Source organism: Bemisia tabaci, chromosome 1 (assembly GCF_918797505.1).
Source record: "Bemisia tabaci chromosome 1, PGI_BMITA_v3".
NCBI lineage: Eukaryota > Metazoa > Arthropoda > Insecta > Hemiptera > Aleyrodidae > Bemisia > Bemisia tabaci.
The window spans coordinates 75414521-75436624 of record NC_092793.1 but is presented as its reverse complement, the minus strand read 5'-3'; the positions used below and the strand labels follow the sequence as shown (position 1 = coordinate 75436624).

Here is a 22104-nt window from a genome sequence, read left to right as displayed (position 1 = left end):
GTTGCTTCCTGCTTCCTGCCTTGATCCTCCAGGGATCCTGGATGTTCCCGGTTGGGCGGAAAACGGGAGAATGAGCAGGGTGGAAGGAACAGGAGCTGAGGCGGACGCGCGGGCGACGCGAGCGCCACGGCGAGGAGCGAAATCCAAACTCGCGCGAATGAAAGTGCCCCGAGAGGTAAAAAGGTCGCGAGCCAATAGGAGAGTGTTAGGGCAAGAGCCAAGCAGCCAGTTGCCATGGAGACCGAGCCGCGAGGGGAGGGGCAGGTCAGGGTTCAGAGCGTAGTGCAGCGAGGAGCAGTTGAACGAAGGCCAGCACCCGGCGCGGTTCTTTACTCACCCGGACACCTTACTCACAGGTTAAATACTACGGGTCACCCCCCGGGTCAACGTAACCAAGCTCCCCAAAACTTCTGAACTCCGCACTCGAGGAGGCCAAATCAATTTCCGTCAATATTTACACGTTCGGTTTTCGCACCGGCCCACCTCCCCCCTCCCCCCGTCGGATTCCAACGGGATTTCGCGCTCGCGGTTTTGTGATCTCCCCCACGTTGTGCGAATTCCCCGGATTTGTGGATTATACGACCTCATGATGGATACATTCCGATTTTGTGATGTGCAATGATTTTTCAAAGTTGACAGTGCGCGATTTTTTAAATTAGTTTTTTATTAATTTTTTTTTTTTTAAAAAAAAAAAAAAAACAAAAAATCGATATTTTTTTCGGATTGGAAGTGCGGTGTGACTTGTATGGATAGACTAGTGAGCTTGGGAGGGATGTTGTCGGCGTGAAGCTGTTGATCTGTGAAAGTTCTGTCCGGGAGTCAGGCGGCGGCGATCCGCCCCAAAACTCAGGCACAATTATTCTCCCGCACAACGCTCTGGCCGTGTGCCGTGCAGTCGGGGGTTTATGTCCGCCCCCAGTGCCGTCGGGCGGCGGCGCACCCGCGGGATTCTTCGGGCACCATCAGCCGGGGGGGCCGTCAGGGCCCGGGGACTTGGGGTTCTCGCGGGGGATGGCCCTCGTGGCGTCCCCGTGGCGGGACCCGGGCGTCCTCGGCCACCACACCAGTGGCGCCGAGGAGGCCACCACCCTCGGCGCCGGCCTCAGGGAGCTCACCCAAAGTTCCACCCCCAGCGCCCAGTCGGGGGGCTCGTCCCAGGGCGCCAACGACAAAGGACAAAACATAGAATGTGTCGTTTGCGGTGACAAATCCAGCGGCAAACATTACGGACAATTCACATGTGAAGGTATGTAACCCATCAACTAATTTCAACCCCTTCCCCCTCCCCCATAAGGGATGCACTCTGAGATGTCGTAATTTTGTCGTTTCTGATGTAATTTGTGTATATTTTTCAAAATTTAAAGCTGTGCGGGATAAATAATGTTTGCAACCTATTTTTTCTTCTTTTTTGTGAAGAATGACTAATCATCGCAATTTCGCAAAAGTTTGTAGGACTTTTTCTTTTCACCTTCGTGAGAATATTCTTGGTGAAGTTCGTGCGAAAATGCGTAGGTATAATGCTCTTTCACGTAAGACTGAAAATTTTAAGACACGTAGGACCGAGGTTAGCACTTTCGTACTTCTATTTGCCGTGCGTTGTTAGGCTATTTTTTGCGATATTTTTGAAAGTTGCGGAAGTTAGGAGTATATTCTTCTTGTTCATGGTTCATTTCATTAAAATTTCATAATTTTTAAAAGTACAGACAACTCTCAGGGATGATGAAATGGACCAGATTTTTCAGACTTTTTTTTGAGAGATTTTTTCGCGCAATACCACTGAAGATTCTGTGAGAATCAGTATGACAGTGTAATGATCATGATTTAGCCAGTAATTGCCAAAGTGACTGTCGCAAGTAACATAGTAGTGAAACGAGATGTAGAAGAATACTATGTAATGATAGTTAAAAAGTTTTTTTTTTTTTTTGTAAAGTGTGACATTGTGAAGAAAAATTTATCTGCAGGTTTCAATAAAAGGACCTTGCATTTTATACCTTGCAGTTACTCGAGTTTTATCTCATGAGCACGTTTAAAATTATGTTCAATTTTTAAAACTACCGGTCCAGTGACCAGTTAAATTAATAAATTGCAAAGATCTCATAAGATGAGATAATAGAGTAGAAGGTAATTTCGTGTATCAACTTCCAAAGAATAACTAATCAAAGATAAGCAGATTTAGAGATAAAGGTAGCTCAGACACACCAGTTTAAAATAAATTAGTTGATGATAGTTTTGAGCGCGCGCAAAATGTAAAGTTCGCAAATTATTTAGGTACTACTAGTAAATTCAATTTGAATAATATTCCTGTTCATATTGAGCTGTAAATTAAAGTGAACTATGGAATCTATAAGTATTTTTCTTTCCTGCAAGTACCGCACAACGGTGTGTAGATCAGGTATCTTATTTCGAAAAACCTCTGTAACATACATTAGTTTATTTAAATTCATTGGTCTCCGTCCACATCAGACCGCGTTTAAACCATGCTTTATTTTACTAGTAATAGGATTGAGGATAAAAAAATAAATTGATAAAATTAAAAAAAGAAACAAACAAGAGGAATAACACACTGAGATGTCATCCATTTCCGAATTAAATGTTATATATTTAAGAATGCATATGCACACACAGTTTGGTTATTTATTTATTTATTTATCTATTTATTTATTTATTTATTTATTTTTTTTTTTTTTTTTGACGGTGAAATATTTTGAAAATTTTGAGGATATTTCCGAGCCTTAGGTTTTACTATAGTATACACGTGCTACTATCAGCTGCTGATACTTGCAATAAAATCTCTTAAAGTATTACAAAACGAATATTCAAAAATTTTAGTTCTAACGTCGACTTATTTGCAGGAGTTGATTCAAATTTAATAAAATTCGCAAATGTCAGTCATATAATTACGATGAAGAAAAAAAAACGATAATTGTTTTGCAGATGGGTTGATGTTCCTGTCCAAAGAGATACCGCACTGACTTGGCTCTGTCCTGATTTTTGTAACTGAGAGAACAGGAATTTGAACAAATTTATTTTACACTCAGATTTTTATGTCAATTTATTGTTATGAGAGACACAGCGTGTACCTTTAAATTTTTGATTGACGCTTTTATAAAATTTATGAACGTCTTCATTGCTTCAATGTTTCTGGACTCAAAAAATTAAGAATTTTCGGTTTTTTTTTTCTTTTAAACAGGGGGCTTGAATCAGCTAACGCCCATTTGAAAAATGTAAAAAGACGATTTGAATTACAATTCTCAGAATTTATATCTTTTAAGAAAAATCGGTCTCTGTGTGGGGTATTTTTCAAAATAAATTTAAACCCTCCTTGCAATACAAATTTTCTAATTTAGAATCTATTTCACAACATTTCAAAAATTTAACTGAAGTGAATTGACACAGTGACTAACATTACTGTAAGTACTAAAAATTTACACACCTGTGATCTTAATTATAACAAAGTTTTTCTATTTTTTTAAAGAATCTAAATTAAATGACACGTAGTACATAAAGTTTTTCATCCTTTGCATATACTTACTTCACGGATTGACTCAAAACGAAAGCAGCTCAAAAACAGTAAATGATATTGAAATTATTCTGCGAGGTATGATTTAGAATTATTTTCATCACGCACGTGGATCAGTTATAAAACATATTAATTTTATTGATGCACGATTAAATTTTTTTTTTTTTTTTTTAATCCAAGGTGTCTCTGAAATACTAGATCTTTTTGCCGACCGAAAATTTTAAAATCCTCATCTACATTCTATTTTTACATGCCTTAAAAAGATGTCCCCGCAAAAAAAACAAAAAACAAAATTTTGACAAACGTCTCATCATTGAGTCGAGGAAAAGCGCGAAAAAATCCGAAAGAAAACCTCTAACAGGCGCAATGAAGCTCGCTTCTGTAATTTGCAGTATCATGACGAAAGAACGTGCTCCCATGCCGACGGCAAAGCTTTTTCCGGAAAATTCGTGACACTAATACCGAGAATTCTGAAATCGCTTTTTTATCATATTTTGAACCTGACCGCATAATTAATCCCCGCTCAATTTGACCCATGATTGATGCAATTCCAGGATTCGCGGGGTACCCGACCTTGTCGTCGCACTTTAAACTTTTTCACGGCGTGATTAGATCCAACAGGTCGTTGAATATTTTTCCACGAGTGGAAGTGTCGCGCTCCACATAATAATTAACGGATGCACAATAGAGTCACCTGCGAGGGGCCACCGTGTAATAATGAACCGCGCCGCACAATGAATCGAGTCGATAGGAGGGGTCGGACGAAATTTGGGAACTTTAAACGCTTGTAACTCCGTTTATACAAAACCACGAGGCTTTAAAATAAGTTCCATTGGCTTTCTCGTGAAATTTTCCTCTAGAAACACCCCTTAAAGTTGAAAATATGGCGAAATAAACATCAAAATTTGCAATTTTTTGCAAAAAATAACAGGTCTGTTTGATTCGATCCACTGTGCGGCGGGCGAAATAAAAAGGGCTCGAACGGGATGCAGCCAAGATCATGTTTTGCGGTCGAGGGATCCGCAAAGGGGTGAGTAATCAACCTCCGCTCACGTGCCGATCCCTGGCCCGAACCGCTGCCGCGAGACCCCCTCATAAGCTGTAAATCGAATCATTATCCAAATCCCATCTGTTCTGTTTTTATGAGCTATCGTCGGCATCTCACAAAACGCGCAATAATAAAAGACAGGAAAAAACTACCACCGCCGAGCACAGATTTCCGCGTTTTTCCTCTTTTCCTCCTTCACTCGCCCTCGAATTACGGCATTTTGACGCGCGTTTTAAGTTTTATGGTTTCTTTCATGCTTAGTACCTATATGAACGTTCGAAAAGATTATCCCACAACTTGAAATTTCAAGTGAATATTTTTTTCAAAGTGAAGAAGATACATGAAAATTGAAAATCTCGCGCTGAATTTTCCGTTCAAAATCGAGTAGTTCCTTTAAATAACCATACCGACGGTGAAACTACCAAACCACGTATCTCGGTTTGCGACGTCGCAGACTTCCTGTCATACTTTATTTTTTAAATGAAAAACTACTTAACGTCTAGTCTTGAAAATTTCTGTGATTTTTCCTCCTTGTGCGGATAAAATTCTGTGAAACTTTCAAGGAATGATATTGATTTAGTCGACTTCAAAAAAATAAAATGCGAGCGTAGATTTTTAAACACCGCAAACGAGATACGTGGTTTGGTAGTTTCACCGTCGATACGTAATTACGTATCCTTCACAATACTGCTAAGATAATGCCAATGCTTCATCTAGAGAGTAATTTCTAAAAAGGCATTGAGATGATTTTTCCAATAAATATTCTCCGTAATTTTGTTGTAATATTTAAGAGAACGTTATTCATGGAAAAGTATTATATTCGATGTAAAATAGACAAAGGTGGATAATCTTAACATCAACCCAAAGGCTATACGTAATTATTCCTGAGAACTTCTTAATAGAGATTAAAAAATGACAATTGAAAGAAAGGTATACGTTGCAAGTAAAGAGGTCTTCGCGGCTAGAAGTCGCGTTTAGTTACAGGTTGTTCTTAAAGTTCACAAAGGTTCCGCGCCGAAAATAAAAGTTTATTGAATCTCAGATTTTTAATTGACTTTGTGGTATCGATGACCGCATTGAATGTTTTATCAGATTAATCTTCTCACAAAGCTGTAAGGTTATTTTCATTAAATTATGAAACCCCTCCTACAACCTCAGAAAATAAAGTGGTTAGTTTAAAATTACTGTTGTTGATACCAATATTTCCTTTTCCTCGTCCAAAAATATTCATGAATACTGCGCAGTTTCATCAGTATTTGTGCAACAAATTTCGTTCTTAATGTCAAATATAATGAAGTTTAAACATCATCGGTATGCAGTGACTGTATTTTGAAAATTTATACTTAAAGTTTGGCAGCCTTATCAGTGAAAAAAAAAAAAAAAAAAAAAAAAAAAAAAAAAACCTCCAAAATTGCATATTATAAGTCGTGTAACAGCACTGCAAAGGTACCTGATGTGGCCTGAGACAATTTTGAACCAGATTTTTGCGTCAAATACGTATGAGAGGACCGTTGTATATCACATAATAAAATTAGGATTACTGAAGTCATATTTCATTCGTGAATCCGACTAAACCGCAGAAAATATAAATTAGAGGATTATAGACCCGACATTTGAGTATAGTTGTTTTTTTACCGATGAGAGCATTTAGAGACTCACTCTAAAAAAATGCTCTTTCCTTCAGCTCAATATTACAGTATGCAAACACGGAGGGTGAGATTAGGAAAAATTTTGGATTTGATAATTTAGTAACGAAAAGATTTATTATAAAATAAGACAATATGGAAGAGAGGTTCACGTGCAAAAAAATAAATACCTCTCCATATTAAATCTCAGGGCCAATTGCGATTTTGTCCTTGAGGAGTAATCATGTATCAAATAAATTTAAGAATTCATCACCCAGAAAAATTTCAAGAATCAATGCACGTACACCTTTATTAAATAGAACTCGGTGACTAACTAAACTATAATAAGCGAGTGAAAACTTTGCATTGGAATGTTTGACTTTTTGATAGCGCTCGATGATTTGACGCGAGTTCTCAAAAAAATTCTCCATAACCATAAGTTTCAGGTCCGGATTATTTATTTTGTAATCATGCCACCATGTAAGAGCTCTTAGACACCTCGTCTGAACATCTTATCATTGTTCGTATCTTAAAAATTGACAAATAAACATGGAAAATTATCTTTTTTTCGATTGTGTTGATCATTGGGAAAAGTCTGCGATCAAAATCGATTTTCAGTTAGTTCCCAATTGATCTCCTTAAAAAATGTTTACAAATACTTAGAAAATATTGCGTAATTGTATGTGCTTGATCATTAAATATGGACAAATTTCTTTCTGACTATATTTCGAAAAGAGTTAATATTTCAAAATATTACTTTGCAGCCCTTAAAAAATATCTCAAAATTACTCACATCTATCACATTGAAAAGTACGCACACACTTCATACAGAGTCATTTTTTAAGAAACACATTCCAAAAAACTGAATTATGAACTAACAAAAACACGCATTTCTGATAATTTAACATTAACACAGATTTGATGTAATAAATATTCGCATGTTTCAGCGCAGTCGTATTCTTTAGATTGAAAATTTTTGATGAGCTCATGAGTTTCCTGTCATCAAAAATTATTCTTTCATAAGTCCGACGCATTTTCTTCGCTGACGGATATTCTTGATAAAAACTTATAGTTTTTTAAAATGGCTTTAAAAAGTAAAATAAATATTTAACAGTCTCTTACTTTGCCTCATAGAGTTTACTCTCGTTAAGTTCGGAGTTCACGAAGCAGTTAAAAACTGACGCTTATCAGTAAATGTGAATGCATAAGTGTGTAAATGGATGCAGGTATCATAATCAATTCTCAGAGATTATTCCGTGATTATCGCGTTAAGGCCAACGGAACAGAACTGATGCATTAGTTCTAATATTTTTAATTAAAAAATTACAAATATAATAAATTCTTGATCTTGCTAAACTTATAGTAGACTCCAGGTCCTACCTCCTTTTTAAGTCATTTTTACAATGTTACTTTTGTGGTAAAAATTATTTTGATCTTGCAATGCTGCATTGTCATCGGGACGAAAATAATTGTCACTTTAAAAGTACTACTGTAATCACAACTAGAAAAGTAGAAAAGACCTGAAATCCACCATGAGCCGTGTAAGATCAATGATTATTTTTCTCTCTGTTTATGTCACTGTAATCATCGCTATACTATACGGATGAAGAAAGGTCGGCAGTAAGGACAGTAGAGATGGTGTGGTATTGATGAATGTAATCGACTTTCAGAACTAACCGAACTACAAAAAAAGTCGCGGTTTCATGACCAGACGGTACGGTTCCTAGAAATATGAGTACGGTTCTATGAGCCGAAAAATACTGCCGATGAGCAACACCATGCTTACGGATCACAGCATGACGGAACCTTTTTTCTTAGTGTACCGAACGGTAGCAGGCGTATTTTTTTCTGGCTGTCGGTTGTGGCTAATTCTGCTCTCTTAGCTCCCTCCTTTAACATGTTTCTCTCAATATATCTTAACTTTACGATTGCCTTAACGTTGAAACTTCACTTTACTTTTTAATTTATTCAATTCATATGCCTTCTCAATTAAAAACCTCTCCGAAATCACATTTCAACGTGTACTCCGAGGAGAAATCTGCCTCATTTGCAAATCGCGTCACCTCATCCGTAGAATTCAAATTATCAGCATGATGCACTTGGAGGCACATCTTTCAGCAGTAACCGCCGTACTACGGAAGACACCCGTTAGTGTGAGCCGAGGTTAGCACGCAGCCAAGAGATCCACACCGTCTCTCACGTACTGCTGTCTTCCGAGAGGGAGGCAGTGAAGACCTTTCCAATTGGACGTATTTCTGCCAAACGGAACTATGTGCATCATGACGTGAGCCCTGCCATGCATATATTCTTGTGAGGCTCAGGGCTCATGTCTTAATGCACATAGGTCCGTTTGGCAGAAATCCGTCCAATTCATAACCGGTGACTCCCCGCGAACCGAACGATTTGTTGGAACCGCGCTGAACACAGAAAAGTACTTACGATCTCTCGTCACTTGTAAAGTAATACGTCTGTCAGATCACAATGCGGCGGAGGCTGAAAAAATGGGATTTTCTGTAATGAAACAAATGACGTGTTCAAGTGGTAATAACAAATTATTTGCCGGGCACACGTACCTATCTATGAAGTCATCAAGTGCGGCCGCGGTGAAGGGTGTCCGGGGAGGCGGGGGAGGGGCTGGGCAGGGATATGCAAAGAGAAAAAGACGACTAATAATTAATCAGATCTCAACGGCGAGGCGCTCATGTATTCCGGCCAGTTTCACCGCGGCATTAATTAAGGTTTGCGCTATCGAAGCCGCTGCCAGGACAGATGTGCTCGTCGGCCCAGCGACCAATCACGCTCCGCGATTCGCGCACGATGCTTTTGACGCCTGCGGGATAGGCAAACCGCTGGTTTTCTGATTGGAATGGGTGTTAGAGTCGAGTATTAAGCTAATTTATACCGTCCGCGACAAAAACGTCGTAACTTCATCATTTTTGCATTTTCTTCTTTTATCGCACTTCTTCGACAAAGGAACGTAACTCTCATCCGAGATGGCAAAATTGACTTGGACAAGTCAGTTTTTTACAGGAATATGACTGTTCAATTTCTGTTCAAGAATTTGCTGATTTTCATGTAGTCGGAAGGAAAATCCTTGACATTTTTAGTTAGAATCGCCCTATAATCTCTTCATAAAGAAAATTTACAAGTGGAATTTTTACATCGTTCAAATGTAGTTACGCCCCTTCTTCATATCGGGGAAAATTGCTCTGTATTAGCAAAACTTAATGGCTTTTCAACTGCAAGCAACTAATACAGCTTCTAAGCCGCTCACATTGCCTATCAGAATATTGAAGGCGAACTGGTCAGAATGAGAGACAAAAGAATTAGTAGAAAAATTTGTGATCAGCAAATACAATAATTAAACCAAAAAAGACTGTGACCCAACTGCTAGAAGGAACTATTTCCATGCCGCTCTAATTGCCTATCAGGCATATTGAGGGCAAACTGGTCAGATGAGAGTGAAACACTAAAATTGCAACCTTCTGAAACTCTCTCTCTTTCTCTTTAATTTCTGAAATTTTCACAAAGTATACATTTCTTTCACAAAGCATGGGCATTCTGTAGAATTTACGTTATTGTTTTGTCTTTTGAATGTGGAACTGTTTCAACTTCACCAGAAATTTTTAGGAGCAACTCAGCCCTTGAGCCAAATTAAACTTACATTCCAAGGAAAAAATCTTCGCGTCCAGAAAGTTATTGCGCCAAGTAAAATTTTATTTTTACCAATTGGATAGAGTCTAGCAAAAGTCATGTCTATATTGATCCGTTTGAAATCTCATCTGCTATTTCAATTTTTGGAAAGAAATGAATCAACAGGCCCACTCGGAAATCACTGCAATCTTTCTTACTCATATTATGGTTATTTCCACAAAGTTCTAAGGGAGAATTTTAGATGGTTCCTTTCCAAATAATGAAAAGAGTAGGTGAGATTTTGAAACACCGCAATGTAGACTAGAATCATGTGTCTTAACTCTATCCAATTAAAATTTACTTCTCATTACTTTAAAATTAACTTGCTCCGTTCCATACAAATACAAATTTTCCCGGTGTAAAGTGTCACTTCCTTGGCGCAGGAAGCATATTTTCTCAGAACAGCAAGAGATCATCAAGGGGACGATTTTCTTTCTGATCTAATCAACGGCAATTCGCTATAATCGGCAACACTTTTCCCCTCCATTTAAGTCATCTTAAATAATCGATTCTAGATGAGACGCTCTTCTTCAATCCACATTGGCGGATCCAGCAAATTGACAACACTGTCTCTATTTAAACCAATGGAAATGTATCGATTCCTGGAGGGACCAGGTGCTCTGACAAGAATCGATTATTTAGCATAGGTTTAAATGGAGGGAATCCGCACTGAGAAAAAAAGTTCGGTAAATCCGAACTAGTTTGGTTCATATGGAACCAAGATTTTGTTCGGTACACGCACGACCGAATTATTTGGTCTGCTCAGCCGAACTTTTCGGTCCACTGAACCGAACTGTAAGAATTTATTATGGTTCGGCTGCACAAACCGAACAATTCGGTTGAACAGACCGAATAATTCGGTTGTGTGTACCGAACAAAATCGTGGTTCCATATGATCCAAAACTAGTTCGGATTTACCGAACTTTTTTTCTCAGTGCGGTGTTGCCAAATTGCTGGATCCGCCTCTGTCGAAACGTATCGATTGTTCGAAGTGCGCGAAATCCGTGTTGTCGACGTGCGTGAATCGATTTAGTTAAGCAATGACTCCAATTTGTTTCGATGCGAGTCGCGGAGGCGAGGCAACGTCGCGTTGCTTTTGACTTTGCACACTCGATCGGAGAGACTTGAAGAGTCATGCGGGAAATTAAGAGCTATTATTGTACAATCAACCATTCGGGCTCATTTTCCTATCATCGACCGCTACAAATGCCAATCAGCAGCCAAACGCATGCCCATTCAAACGTTTTCACTCGGGGAAAATCGTCGCTCCTCTGCCGTAAGAGCGTATCCCGTTTTCTATTTGAGCCCTGAAAAGTATAAAGTTATACGGGAAAGAGGGCTCACGTTGAAATCGAGATACGCCCTTACGTCAGAGGAACGAAATGAGCTGTGCAACGGCCTCCGCGCCGCAGCAGACTCTGATAGACGCACGCTTATTTATGCTAATCAATGCGCCATTAAAAAGCACCTCTACCGTTGCATAATATCGCCACGAAATCAACGTAAGGGCATAAGTTTATTCGGAGATGAGCCGTTTTGTCCGTATGGCTCCTCGCTTTCCAGGGCTCACGTGAAAAAAGAGGTGCGCTTTTATATTGGAGAAGCCGCAAAATATCCACCTGAGCCTTAGGAGTTAGAAGTTAGAACGCACTCCTTGATGAAGTTTTCGGGCCGCGTCTACATTGCCTTTTCCCAATATCAAAAGATTAGGTTCAAATGGCCCTTGTCAATTTTCAACTTTTTGACTTTTTGTTCATGAAAATAAAAAAAAAATACTATTGCACATTTTTTCGGCTTGGCGTAGGGCGCGCGCCCGTGCATGGTTACGTGAGAAACAATGGGATTGGAAGTGGGAAGATATACAGAGCTTCCCCTTGTTTCATTCTGCCAATGTAACTTTTAAAAATTTCAATGGTTGCCGTTGATTTATTACCGAAAGCTGGCAAACCGGGATTCGCTAATTTGAACGTATGAAAAGCAATCGACATACATCGAAACATACTGACTTACCTAAAATCGATTACTTACAATGGATTTAAATGAAGCAAAAAAAAGTTAGAAACTGCGCAGGACGCTTATTGAGCAGAAACCAAAGCTTTATTTCAAGTTTCAAAACATTACGATATTGTAATTGGACTGCGAATACCATCCAACGAAAAATCACCCTCAAATATTATTTAAATTGAGGTCAAGGGTTCCGTGATTCCCCTTTGGGACGTCTTCCTCAAGACTCCGACACAGTGTCCATCGGACGGTGGCAGTAGAATTAAAAATCTCATTATCAAACGGAAACGCTCATAAAAACTTAAGGGTCACTGACCTCAAAGGCCCTTTTCAAACCGTCAACGTGAAGCGACCGGGTTATCTGTTTCGTTGAGCCTCGCAAACCCACGAATATTCTTGAGAGACCCGTTTTCTCGGCCCTATTGTTCTTGTTTTTGGGAAGGTGGTCGTGATTGGCCTATATCGTCCGGCGGCCATCTTACGAACGGCCTCCCGACTGCCCCGAACTGGAATCCCTTTCAAAGGGTTCCCGGGTTTTAAATTACCGTCTCAAGACGAACGGGACGGGGGACGTCCACCGTCGATGACGAAAGCGCTCGTGAATTCTGACCGTTACAGCGGAGACAAGTCCGAATTTCTTCAGCTCAACAGCTGCATCGTTGTTTCGGTTTGCGATATGGCTCGTTGTAATCGTTGTTTAATTTATTCACCCGTGAATTCACGCGGAAAAACTGCTGATTGAATCCGTATTTGCGATATTGAAATCTCGAGAAAATAATTTTGATTCGGATAAGTAGGCATTATTCGAATGATACTTTTCAAATTTCGATTCTCGAAGCATTGAAAAAAATATTACAACTTCGAAAAAAAAATCTGTAATATCAGAATGATAAACTCAACTCACAAAATAATCGAAATAAATGCTGACGATTGGGACGCTGCGCCTGTCCACTTCCTTGGGGCTGATTCCACTGCTGAGGAAAATCATGCATGGCTTCTTGAAGAAGCAAGGGACTTTAAGAAAAGCAAGCGTCCCGAAAAGTGATGGTTTTTACTCTGATATTTTGTGAGTTGAGATGTGACTGTATTTTCGATTATTCAGTTTCCGTTAGTTGTCATAACAATCTCATTTCATACTCTCTCCTTTAAATCCAAAACTCCTTAAAATTATAAACTTATTCTACACTACCACCTTCAGTTCACATACAAATGTAATGATAACACGGAAAAAAGAACACGGGCTTGTTAGATGACAGGATAATTCCAATTTATTTGGGTAGTGCTCCGAATAAGTGTGGTAGTACCCTAACAAATTAAGTTATTAACCCAAACTTTATAGTCCTACCCCAACTTGAGTTGCGGTAGGTACTACCACAAGTGATTTGAAATGTGTCCATATCATCCAACAAATTGGGGTAGCACCACATTTTTAGGGGATAACCCCTAAATTTTTTTCCGTTAAAGAAAACCATGTCCTTTCAATTTCAACTGATCAGATAATGTGAAAAACATGACAACCTCATTGTTTTCCCACCAGACTTTTGCAATATTCAAATGAACCTAACTTCCTGTAAATCAGGAATTCCCATGTGCGAGGCTCTATGCCTTTTACATCCAACCATCCCATTCCTTTAGCATTAATTTTGCAATATATTCACCTGTTCACGCAAGCAGAGCTTAATATAGGTAAAGATTCCCCTTTCTACTATTAACTAACTATTTAGACTAATGCTTTGAGGAGGGAATACTTAGGTTCTGCAATTCTTGGAAGGGCTACGAATGGCAAGTTCTACGCGAGCGTGCGCGAGCGAAGCTTTTTCCTCTGACGCGAACACGATGCGACATAGACTTATTACGTTACAAAACGCGGGAAGCCTGCCGCATTTTCCGCTGTTGTTGCAACTTATTCCACTTTGGGATCTTGATCTCGCTCCACATCAAAGGGACCCGGCAGCAGTCACAAATGGCGGAGCTCGCGGCGAACAATGTGTCGATGGGCCGGAGGGGCTGCGCCTGTCGTGTGGCTAATGAAAAACAATATATCGGGCGGGGGATGCAGGGATGCTCGTAATTATGACGAACTAACAAATGAGATATTGGATATCCCTTATACGATAGCGGGAACGGGGTGACGCCGTCCCCCCCCCCCCCGCCCACGCCGCCTACGCCGAAAGCTAGGCGCTTTCTACGCGAGCTTTGGCGCTTGCTAAATTGGACCGCGTCTAACAGAAAGGAACCAAGCCACATCAGCTATTGCCAAATTTGATTGGGATTTTTAATTTTTTAGATGAAAACGGTTCTGCGGATCTTTGTGCAAATTTCAGGGAATTTTCTGTATACTGCGAAGCAGATTCCTCAAAATTAACGAAGAAATCCGCACTAACGTGCTCTTGTAAAAGATAAAATTGCTCGGTTGAATTTGGCAATGGTTGATAAGACTTGGTTTCTTTCTGTCCAACGCGGTCCAATTCTCAATCCTTTGACATAAGGGCGTACCTGAATTTCCCCGTGAGCCCTGTTTTACATATTTTACCATGCTTACTGGGGCTCATGCGGTAATCGAGATAAGCCCTTACATCAGAGGGACAACAAAAGGGGCTGTAATTTGCAATAGGAACTACATTTCTAGCCCATTTTAGAGACAACGCATGGCCATCAATTTCCAAATGCAGATGGATGTTTCTATGCATGAGTCGGGAATGGTAGTTCCAAATTGCAAAGTACAGTCCAAATAATCCTCGCCCTTTTCAGGCCAGGTTCGCGGTGCACCATGCCCGTGTTACGCTCGAAGCAAATTTCCAATTTCCACAATTTTCGTTTCAATTCAATTTCCACCAAACAAGGATTGGTTTCTTCAAGGCTGGATTAGCGCCGCGCCAAGGGGCGAAAATGCTGGATCAGGAGTCCCAAATCCTACAATTTAAAGGTCCTGTACGACACCCAAAATTCCAGGCTTAGGGCCTCTCAAGATCCGTCTTTTAGACTCCAGAGGCCCTGGAGGATCTGAAATTTAAAAAAGTAGCCAAAGGACCCGTAGGGCTGGAGGCCTGCAGCGGGTGCTAGAACTTTTATAAAATACTTAACGCACTTTTCCGGCATTTTTGACCTCTTTTTCCTCTCTCAATACTTTTGTGACGAAGATTCCTATCATTTAACACGGAGAAACAAAATTACGTAACGATCTCTTCGAGCCTCCCTCCCCCTATAGCGTTACGAGAGTTATGAGCCCCTAAGAGATGTCATTCAAGAAAGGAACGACATTTACAATTAGGAACTACAATTTCTGATTCATCCATAAAAACACATATTTGCTAAGAGACGCTGATGGTATATTCATAGGTATTTTCCGTTTTGTTCACATAATTTGCTCCGTAATTAGATCTAAATTATCTGAAAATTTTACGATAAAACATTCATAACTCTCCCTAAAAACAAACATTTGATTGGAGGAAATTTGGCAACTCTCGAATGGCCATACGGCGTTTTTTCTTAGCAGGGCAGTATACTGCCGTGCTAAGGAAGAACGCCGTATGAGCTTTTAGACGTTGCTAAGTTTCCTCCGATAAAAACCAAATTTACTGGGGAAATTGCGAATATTATTTTCGAAAATTTTTAGACAATTTTGCACGCAATTTACTCAAAAACATCTGAACTTTTCAAGGAAAAATATTCATGAATGTTTTCAAAAATTATATGTTTTATCAAGGGAAATTTGGCAACTCTCGAATGTTCATACGGCGTTCTTCCTTAGCACGGCAGTATAAGCCGCGGAGGTTTTCGCAGGAACGCGTGCTCGACGTTGGAGCGGCGGCGGTCGAGGCGTCGCGTCGCCGTCGATTTTGGGCGGGGCGGGGGAGGGGGCGGGGGTGGAGAGGTGACGGGAGTGGATCGCGGTGACAATCGAGCTCGGAAGCCCCGCCTCGCCGGGCTCAAGGCGAATGAAAACGAGTGACGCGCACTGTCGCATCGCCGCGCTTCACGGCCGACGAACGCGGATCAGGAGGTTTTTTTTTTCCACCCGGATGAACCGTCACCAACTACCTGAATCGCGGAGGATTGGTCCTATCCGATTCGGACCAATCGAGATCGGATGAGGCTCTGAAAATGGAGATCGCTCCGGCTGGATTGAGAGGGCGAGAGGCTAAGTTTTGGTGAGATTGGAGGAATTTGGACCCTGTTTATCCCGGCGGTCGACAGTCTGCCACGGGAAGCAGTCTTTTTTAGCCAGCATTTAGACATGTTTTCCAACTTTAAACCGCCCGTAGAAATGGTCGAGGATACTATGCCACCGCTCCTCAGGGATCGTTCAAGTATTACATAACTACTAAAAGAGGAGGGGGCCGGGGATTACTTGACGTAGTCTTAAGAACCAGTGTTGTGTCGTGAGCTCTCCATTTGAAAAAAAAAAAAAAAATCAAAAAAAAAAAAAAATAAAATAAAAAAAATAAGTCAAAATATTGCAAAATTTTTTACCTTTTCAGGTTCACTGTCATTTTCCAGAAAAAAATTAAATCGAGGGAAAGGGGAGAGTAAGTCTCGGGCCGGTCTTCCATAATTCAGAAAGGAAATGAGGGGTTTTCTTACGTGTACCTTACAAGGGGGAAGGGGGTAGAAAATCTGGCCATAATGGCTTATGTAATACTTACACTTTTTTTCAATTTAAAGAAAATTGGGAAAAGTGGCTTTGACCCTCTATCTGTACTATCAATTTAAACAAAACTATATAACCACATCTATCCTTGTGTCTCGTAGCAAAAAGGTACCAAACTTACCATTTTTAAACAATCGAGTTTTTATAGTTTCGAAGATCTCCAGTGCGGTTTCTATGTGTGTAAAAAGTTTCCGATTAGTAAATCTATTATAATGAAGTGCCAAGCAACAAAAACGGCACGAGGAGTTGAGAAGGGATCGGTGTGAAATACTCTTTTGTCTCCCCCTTCATCACCGGAGCCCGTCGCGGCGCGGCGGGTTGAGTGCATAATGAAGATGAAAATTAGGTCTCGAACGAGATCGACTCGTAGCTGAGGGCTGCGGATCAGGTGGGCAGGTTATAAATCTGGCGAGGCACCGAGGTGTACTCTGAGCCGCTTTATTAGTTATTAATACCAATCCTATCGCTCACCCAATGAGCGTGTCGTTCAGCGCACGGGGGAGTCCCCCACCCTCCCCCTCGAAGAACTCCCTCTCCTCACCCCTCTGCCTCTGCGGTCGGAGGGAGGGAATGTGGAACGTGCAAACAAATAAATCTCGTGGCGTAAATAAATAAACAATCGGGTGCAGGAACAGGTGAACTTTTAAGCTTCAACCAGCGTTTACCCCTTTGGACTTGGTAGTATATCATTCTTTGACATTCGAGCGCCGAAACCTTTTGGGTTTAAAAGTTGATTCTCCTCGTGATTCACCCAGCTCTGATGTTGAGTCCCTAGCGTTACACACATGGAAAAAGAACTTAACTCCGATTGATTATTTAGGAGAAGTTCAAGTATTATGTAAACCGTTTACGGGAGAGACACTGAAAAAAGTGGGTCGACAGTCAAGATTCTTAAAAAATTTGACGGGAAAAAGTACTCTTGATCTAATCGGATTTTTGCTTGAGTCGAAGGGAAATCCGCTTAAATTAAGAGATTTTGGCTCTCGACTCAAGCCAAAATCCGACTGAATCAAAAGTATTTTTTCTTTTCAAATTTTTAAGCGTCTGGACTCTAGATCCAAGATAATTTTTTTCCAGTGAGGAGTTTGCAGAGTTTCTCTCGAAATTTTACAAGTGGAGACTAAGACAGGAGGAGGGGGGGGGGTCAAGTTTAGTTTTACGGAATCCCCCAACTTAAAAAAAAAATATACATTTTGAACGAAAATAATTTTCTAATCTATTTTTCAGGCTTTCTCCCCTTTTCTACCATCTCTCCCCTCTATCTACGTTTAAAGAATTTTTCGCAGGAAATGAAAAAAATACGAGGAAATTAATAGTCACGGAATCGCAAGTATCGTGTTCCAGCAAAAAAGATTTTATATCATCTTATCATGCTAGGATCGCGCGCCTATTCTGCGAGTCTGGAGCCAGCAGTTGAATGCCCGATGACCCAAAAATTAATGCATCGTGCAGAAATTTACTTCAAGCGGAAGAAAAGCGGTGGATTTAGGTTAAAAAAACCAAGGCTGCGTTCATGCGTGCTTTGCGCGCTGCATGCATATAAATTATCATAATTTATCGCCCAGGAGCCTTATATTACAGATTTATAGTGGAACTCGCGGGGTTACTTTTGTCTTGCTGCGCCTTTACAATGCTCAGTGATTTATGCTTCCATCAATTACATATTCGTATAATACCATTCACAGAGTAATTACTTACGGCTGTAAGGTAAGTTATTCGAATTAAATGGCAAATTTCAATTTCAGGATTCCTTCGAGCTCTCCTGATCTGATCTGAGCTGTAGCAACGCAGACTTGCTCGGTCATTGCAGAAATTCTTGGTCGTTGTAAATAAGCAACGTGTGACATGATGCGTTTCTCCTCAAGCATCAGATGAGCATCAAAGAGTTACAATTATAAGACTGAGTTTAACAGAAATGAGTTTTTTTTAAAGGGGGGGGGGGGGTGAGTCTGAATTATTATTGAACAGGTGTAAATATTTCCCTGTTGAAAATGTCCAAGTCGAAAAAAAATATGTTTGACACGAAAATAGTCAAGTCTCATGAAAGAGTAAAACTTCAAACCTCTCTTCCTCAGTTCAAGATATGTCTCAATGATTTTCTTTTAACATTGAGATAAGTTGCAGAATTTAGAATTTAGCACCGTGCGCCCTCGCGCTAAAGTCTGAATAACTGAAGACAGGTTATAGGAGTGAGAAATAAAGTTCGCCTTCAACTCGATTGACGCAAATTGAGCGGCTCAGGAGTTGATATAGTTGTATCACGCATTTTGAGTTTGCGCGATGTTCGAAGGACGAATGACTTCAATTTTAAGCTTCAAGTTTTCGATATCTATCGATGCGGAACGTCCAGTAACATTTACTCGAATCTCCCCCACAGAAAAATATTTTGATTTTGAACTTTGTCCGATGCACTTCATGCATTTAATACAAAAACTTGTTGCACTAAAAGTATTCAACACACATCTACACAACAATTTCCAAATAGAGGAAAAAATGGGAAAATGGAAATGGTATGCTGTTCTAGCACCTAGGACGTCAAAAATGTGTCTGGTGATCCCAAGATGCCTGCCTTGACTACTCACGCAGTTAAATTTACATTCAAGGATGTAAAGCTAACTGCGGGGCAGTAAAGGCTGCATCTTGGAATCATCCGACACATTTTTGACATCCTAATTGCTAAAACAGCATATGATTTTTTTCAGCGGAAATGTAATATTTCTTTGATTTCACCCATCCATAAAATAGCGACATGCTCCAGTGCGGAACGCGCACTGGCGCCTACAAACCTAAGGGATACTTCACGCATTGCATTAGTTCTTTACCATATTACCGTTGTTACCATTTTAAAACGTGGAGGTATACCTTAAGGTCCTATATTCCAGTTTCCATTACACGGGAGCCCGATGATATGTTCTCCCGAAAATATTTGCCTCTTAAAGTTACCAATCCTTCATTACTCGGGACGAGTTCAAAGATATCATGCATCCGTAATGAATTGCGGCACGCCTCCTCCAAGCGTCGGAAGAACCACCGGTGGATACGTGAGATATTGCTCCGGTTTACGCGGACCATTCCGAAAGTTCTCCTCGTGGCGGAGGAAGGTTAATGACGTCAGCACCTCGGGAGATTTCCCACAAACGGCGGACCGTTCCTCGTCCGATAATTGGTTTCGATTTTTGAAACGGAGTCAGGAGCGGAGGGATAATGAGGGCCAATTACAGGACGCTGTTAAATGCGGTCGGTTCGGTCCCTGCCGACTCCGGTCGTGAAGACGGGAACAATGTGCGTTGACCACACGTCATGATGTTTGTGGCGCGCTGTGCTGTGGTCAGCCGAGAAGAGTCGTAGTCGGGCGAGAAAATTCGCTCCCGCGTTCCTCGCATTCGCACAATTACCGACGATCGTGATTAATTCTCCACTCGCTCGCCATCGTTGTCAGCTTCAGACTTGGCCCTAAAACAGACCAGTATAACCATGTTTTACCATGTTTTTACCATGTCACCATGTTTTTTAGATCGACCAAAACGATATTTTGATTTAAATAAACTAAAATCGTAGGTTATGAGACTTCAGGGATCAAAAAAGGGTCCTGCTGTCCGGTATCCGGTCACTTTTTCTCACGTGAAGTTATAGGAAAACGTTTTTGCGCCAAAGGCGGGAACGGAGTCGCAATTAAGCTTTATGGTGAAGATGGAGAGGAAACCTTCGGTTACAGCAACCTAGCTTATATTCAAAATTGCCCCTTCTTCATGACTAGAGCTTCGGTGAAGGAAACAAGTCTTGGTATAGGTTCCAAAAACTTTTGTAAGGCTTATGACCAAAAACTTCAGTTCCATGTGAAGCAAAGTTTCTCCGGATAAAAGTCAGAAGATGATAGTAGTAGAAATCAATCTGGCTTGTTGCCCAATGGAATAATGATCTAGGGTGATATTTTCAAGAGCTAGAAAAAAATGTGGTGACTTGAGAGGACCCGATTTTAAAAACTGAAAAATGTCAAAAATACTATATAACTTCAAAAAGGCACACGTCATAAATTGTGCTTAAAATATTCATTTTTTATATCTATTATCTATATAGTTAGAGTTTGTGTGAATCGCATGGTCGATTCTTTTTAGGTAGGGGGGGAGGGGATCAAACGAAGCAAAAATCTCGACAAGAATAGGAACGGTAAAAATAGTCCGACTGTTATCTGTCCTCGTAGAAGTATTTCTTACCGCAAGTGTCCTTACATGCACATGAAGTGAAAAGTGAGTAGGTCCAGCGGCATGCCACCGCTATTTCCATAAAGTTACGAGCCGTTCCCCGATTCTCACACGATACGGATGCAGCAGCTGTCACGGCCGGTTGTCGGCCGGGCAAAACGCGCCCCGGATCGCCCTCCAATTCGGACGAAATCCCGCTCAATCAGGCAACGCTGGCAACAGCAAGTGTGACAAATTGTTTTAACCTTTCAAGGTTCATCTTCTCGATGGCGCCTATATGCTTCTTTAGAACTGAGGAACATACGCCTGGCTCTACCCCTCCGCCTCCCCGCCTACCGGTTGTTTCTCTCGCTCTCTTTTCCTCTGGCACGTGTGCTGTTGAGTCTATCTTCGTCGCTCATTAATGGCTCAACTTTCAATTGAATCCTGATCATTTTCGCCCGGTCTATTTTCGGCGGCCAAGCTGCTCTGCTAAGTAGGAGCCGCATAACTTGCGTGGAAAACTAACGGATATATGCGGTTTAGGCGTGGCACGACAACGAGCTCGGTCGAGGCGGCAAAGAATGGCCAGTAAGTGGCTGGACGTGGACAGTTCAGCACACGAAGAAATGATATGTTCGAGGTTGTCTAGTTGAGATGTTATATTTTTTTTCTTGAAAAATTTCAACGGTCACTATAAACTACTCATGAAAATTCCTTGTAAAAGCCCCTGCGCAATTTTTCTGCAATTCCGAGGTTTTTCGATTTTTTCGTCCTGAAAAATATCGAAATTTCAATACCTGTAAACTCGCACCTTTTTCTTGTTCGTTTCAATTCTACATTTTGATCACATGCATTGAACATTCGGTTGAATGTCAAAAAGAATTAAATCTCTCAGTTCGAAAACGACCCATCTCGGAAAAATAAAATTTTTCAGGAGACTATAAAAACTGCGTAACAGCCAGAAAAGGCATGTTTCTTCGCAAAAAAATTAACATTGTAAAAAAACCCGGGTCGGATCGTTTTCAAACTCAGAGCTTAATTAAAACTTGATAAAGGTTCACCACAGTTTAAAAAAATGTCAAGATCCTTGATGGGGTTTGATACTCAATAGGATTTTAAATATGTATAGGTTTGCTATATTTTTTGTGTAATCAAGCTGGCTGTAAAATTTATTACGTAGTTTGGCAACTATGAATGGATTCTTACCTACTTTGTTTGTGCTTGAAAGTACGTGTCTTTCATTAATACCCAATTTCGGTGAAAGACCGTAAAATAAGTTTCGACAAAGAGATTTAGGGTCTGTGCGGATAGTGCGGAACCGCTGCGGTGGTGGGTCGATGAACCTCCGATAGATAGAGCTGCATTCAATCGGCTGTAGA

General features: G+C 40.6%; 1 protein-coding gene across 2 annotated transcripts in view; it reads left to right on the top strand.

Annotated features, from left to right (window-relative positions):
- Positions 1-235: 235 nt before the first annotated feature.
- The window catches only part of svp (COUP transcription factor 2), a 189738-nt gene continuing 167869 nt past the window's right edge, over positions 236-22104 (top strand). The window contains exon 1 of one of the 2 annotated variants that reach the window (XM_072306179.1): positions 236-1246. In XM_072306179.1, coding sequence (XP_072162280.1) covers positions 1012-1246 — 235 coding nt within the window. In that variant the 5' untranslated portion in view covers positions 236-1011. The remainder of the gene's footprint in view (positions 1247-22104) is intronic. The other variant, XM_019050553.2, reaches the window with a different exon arrangement.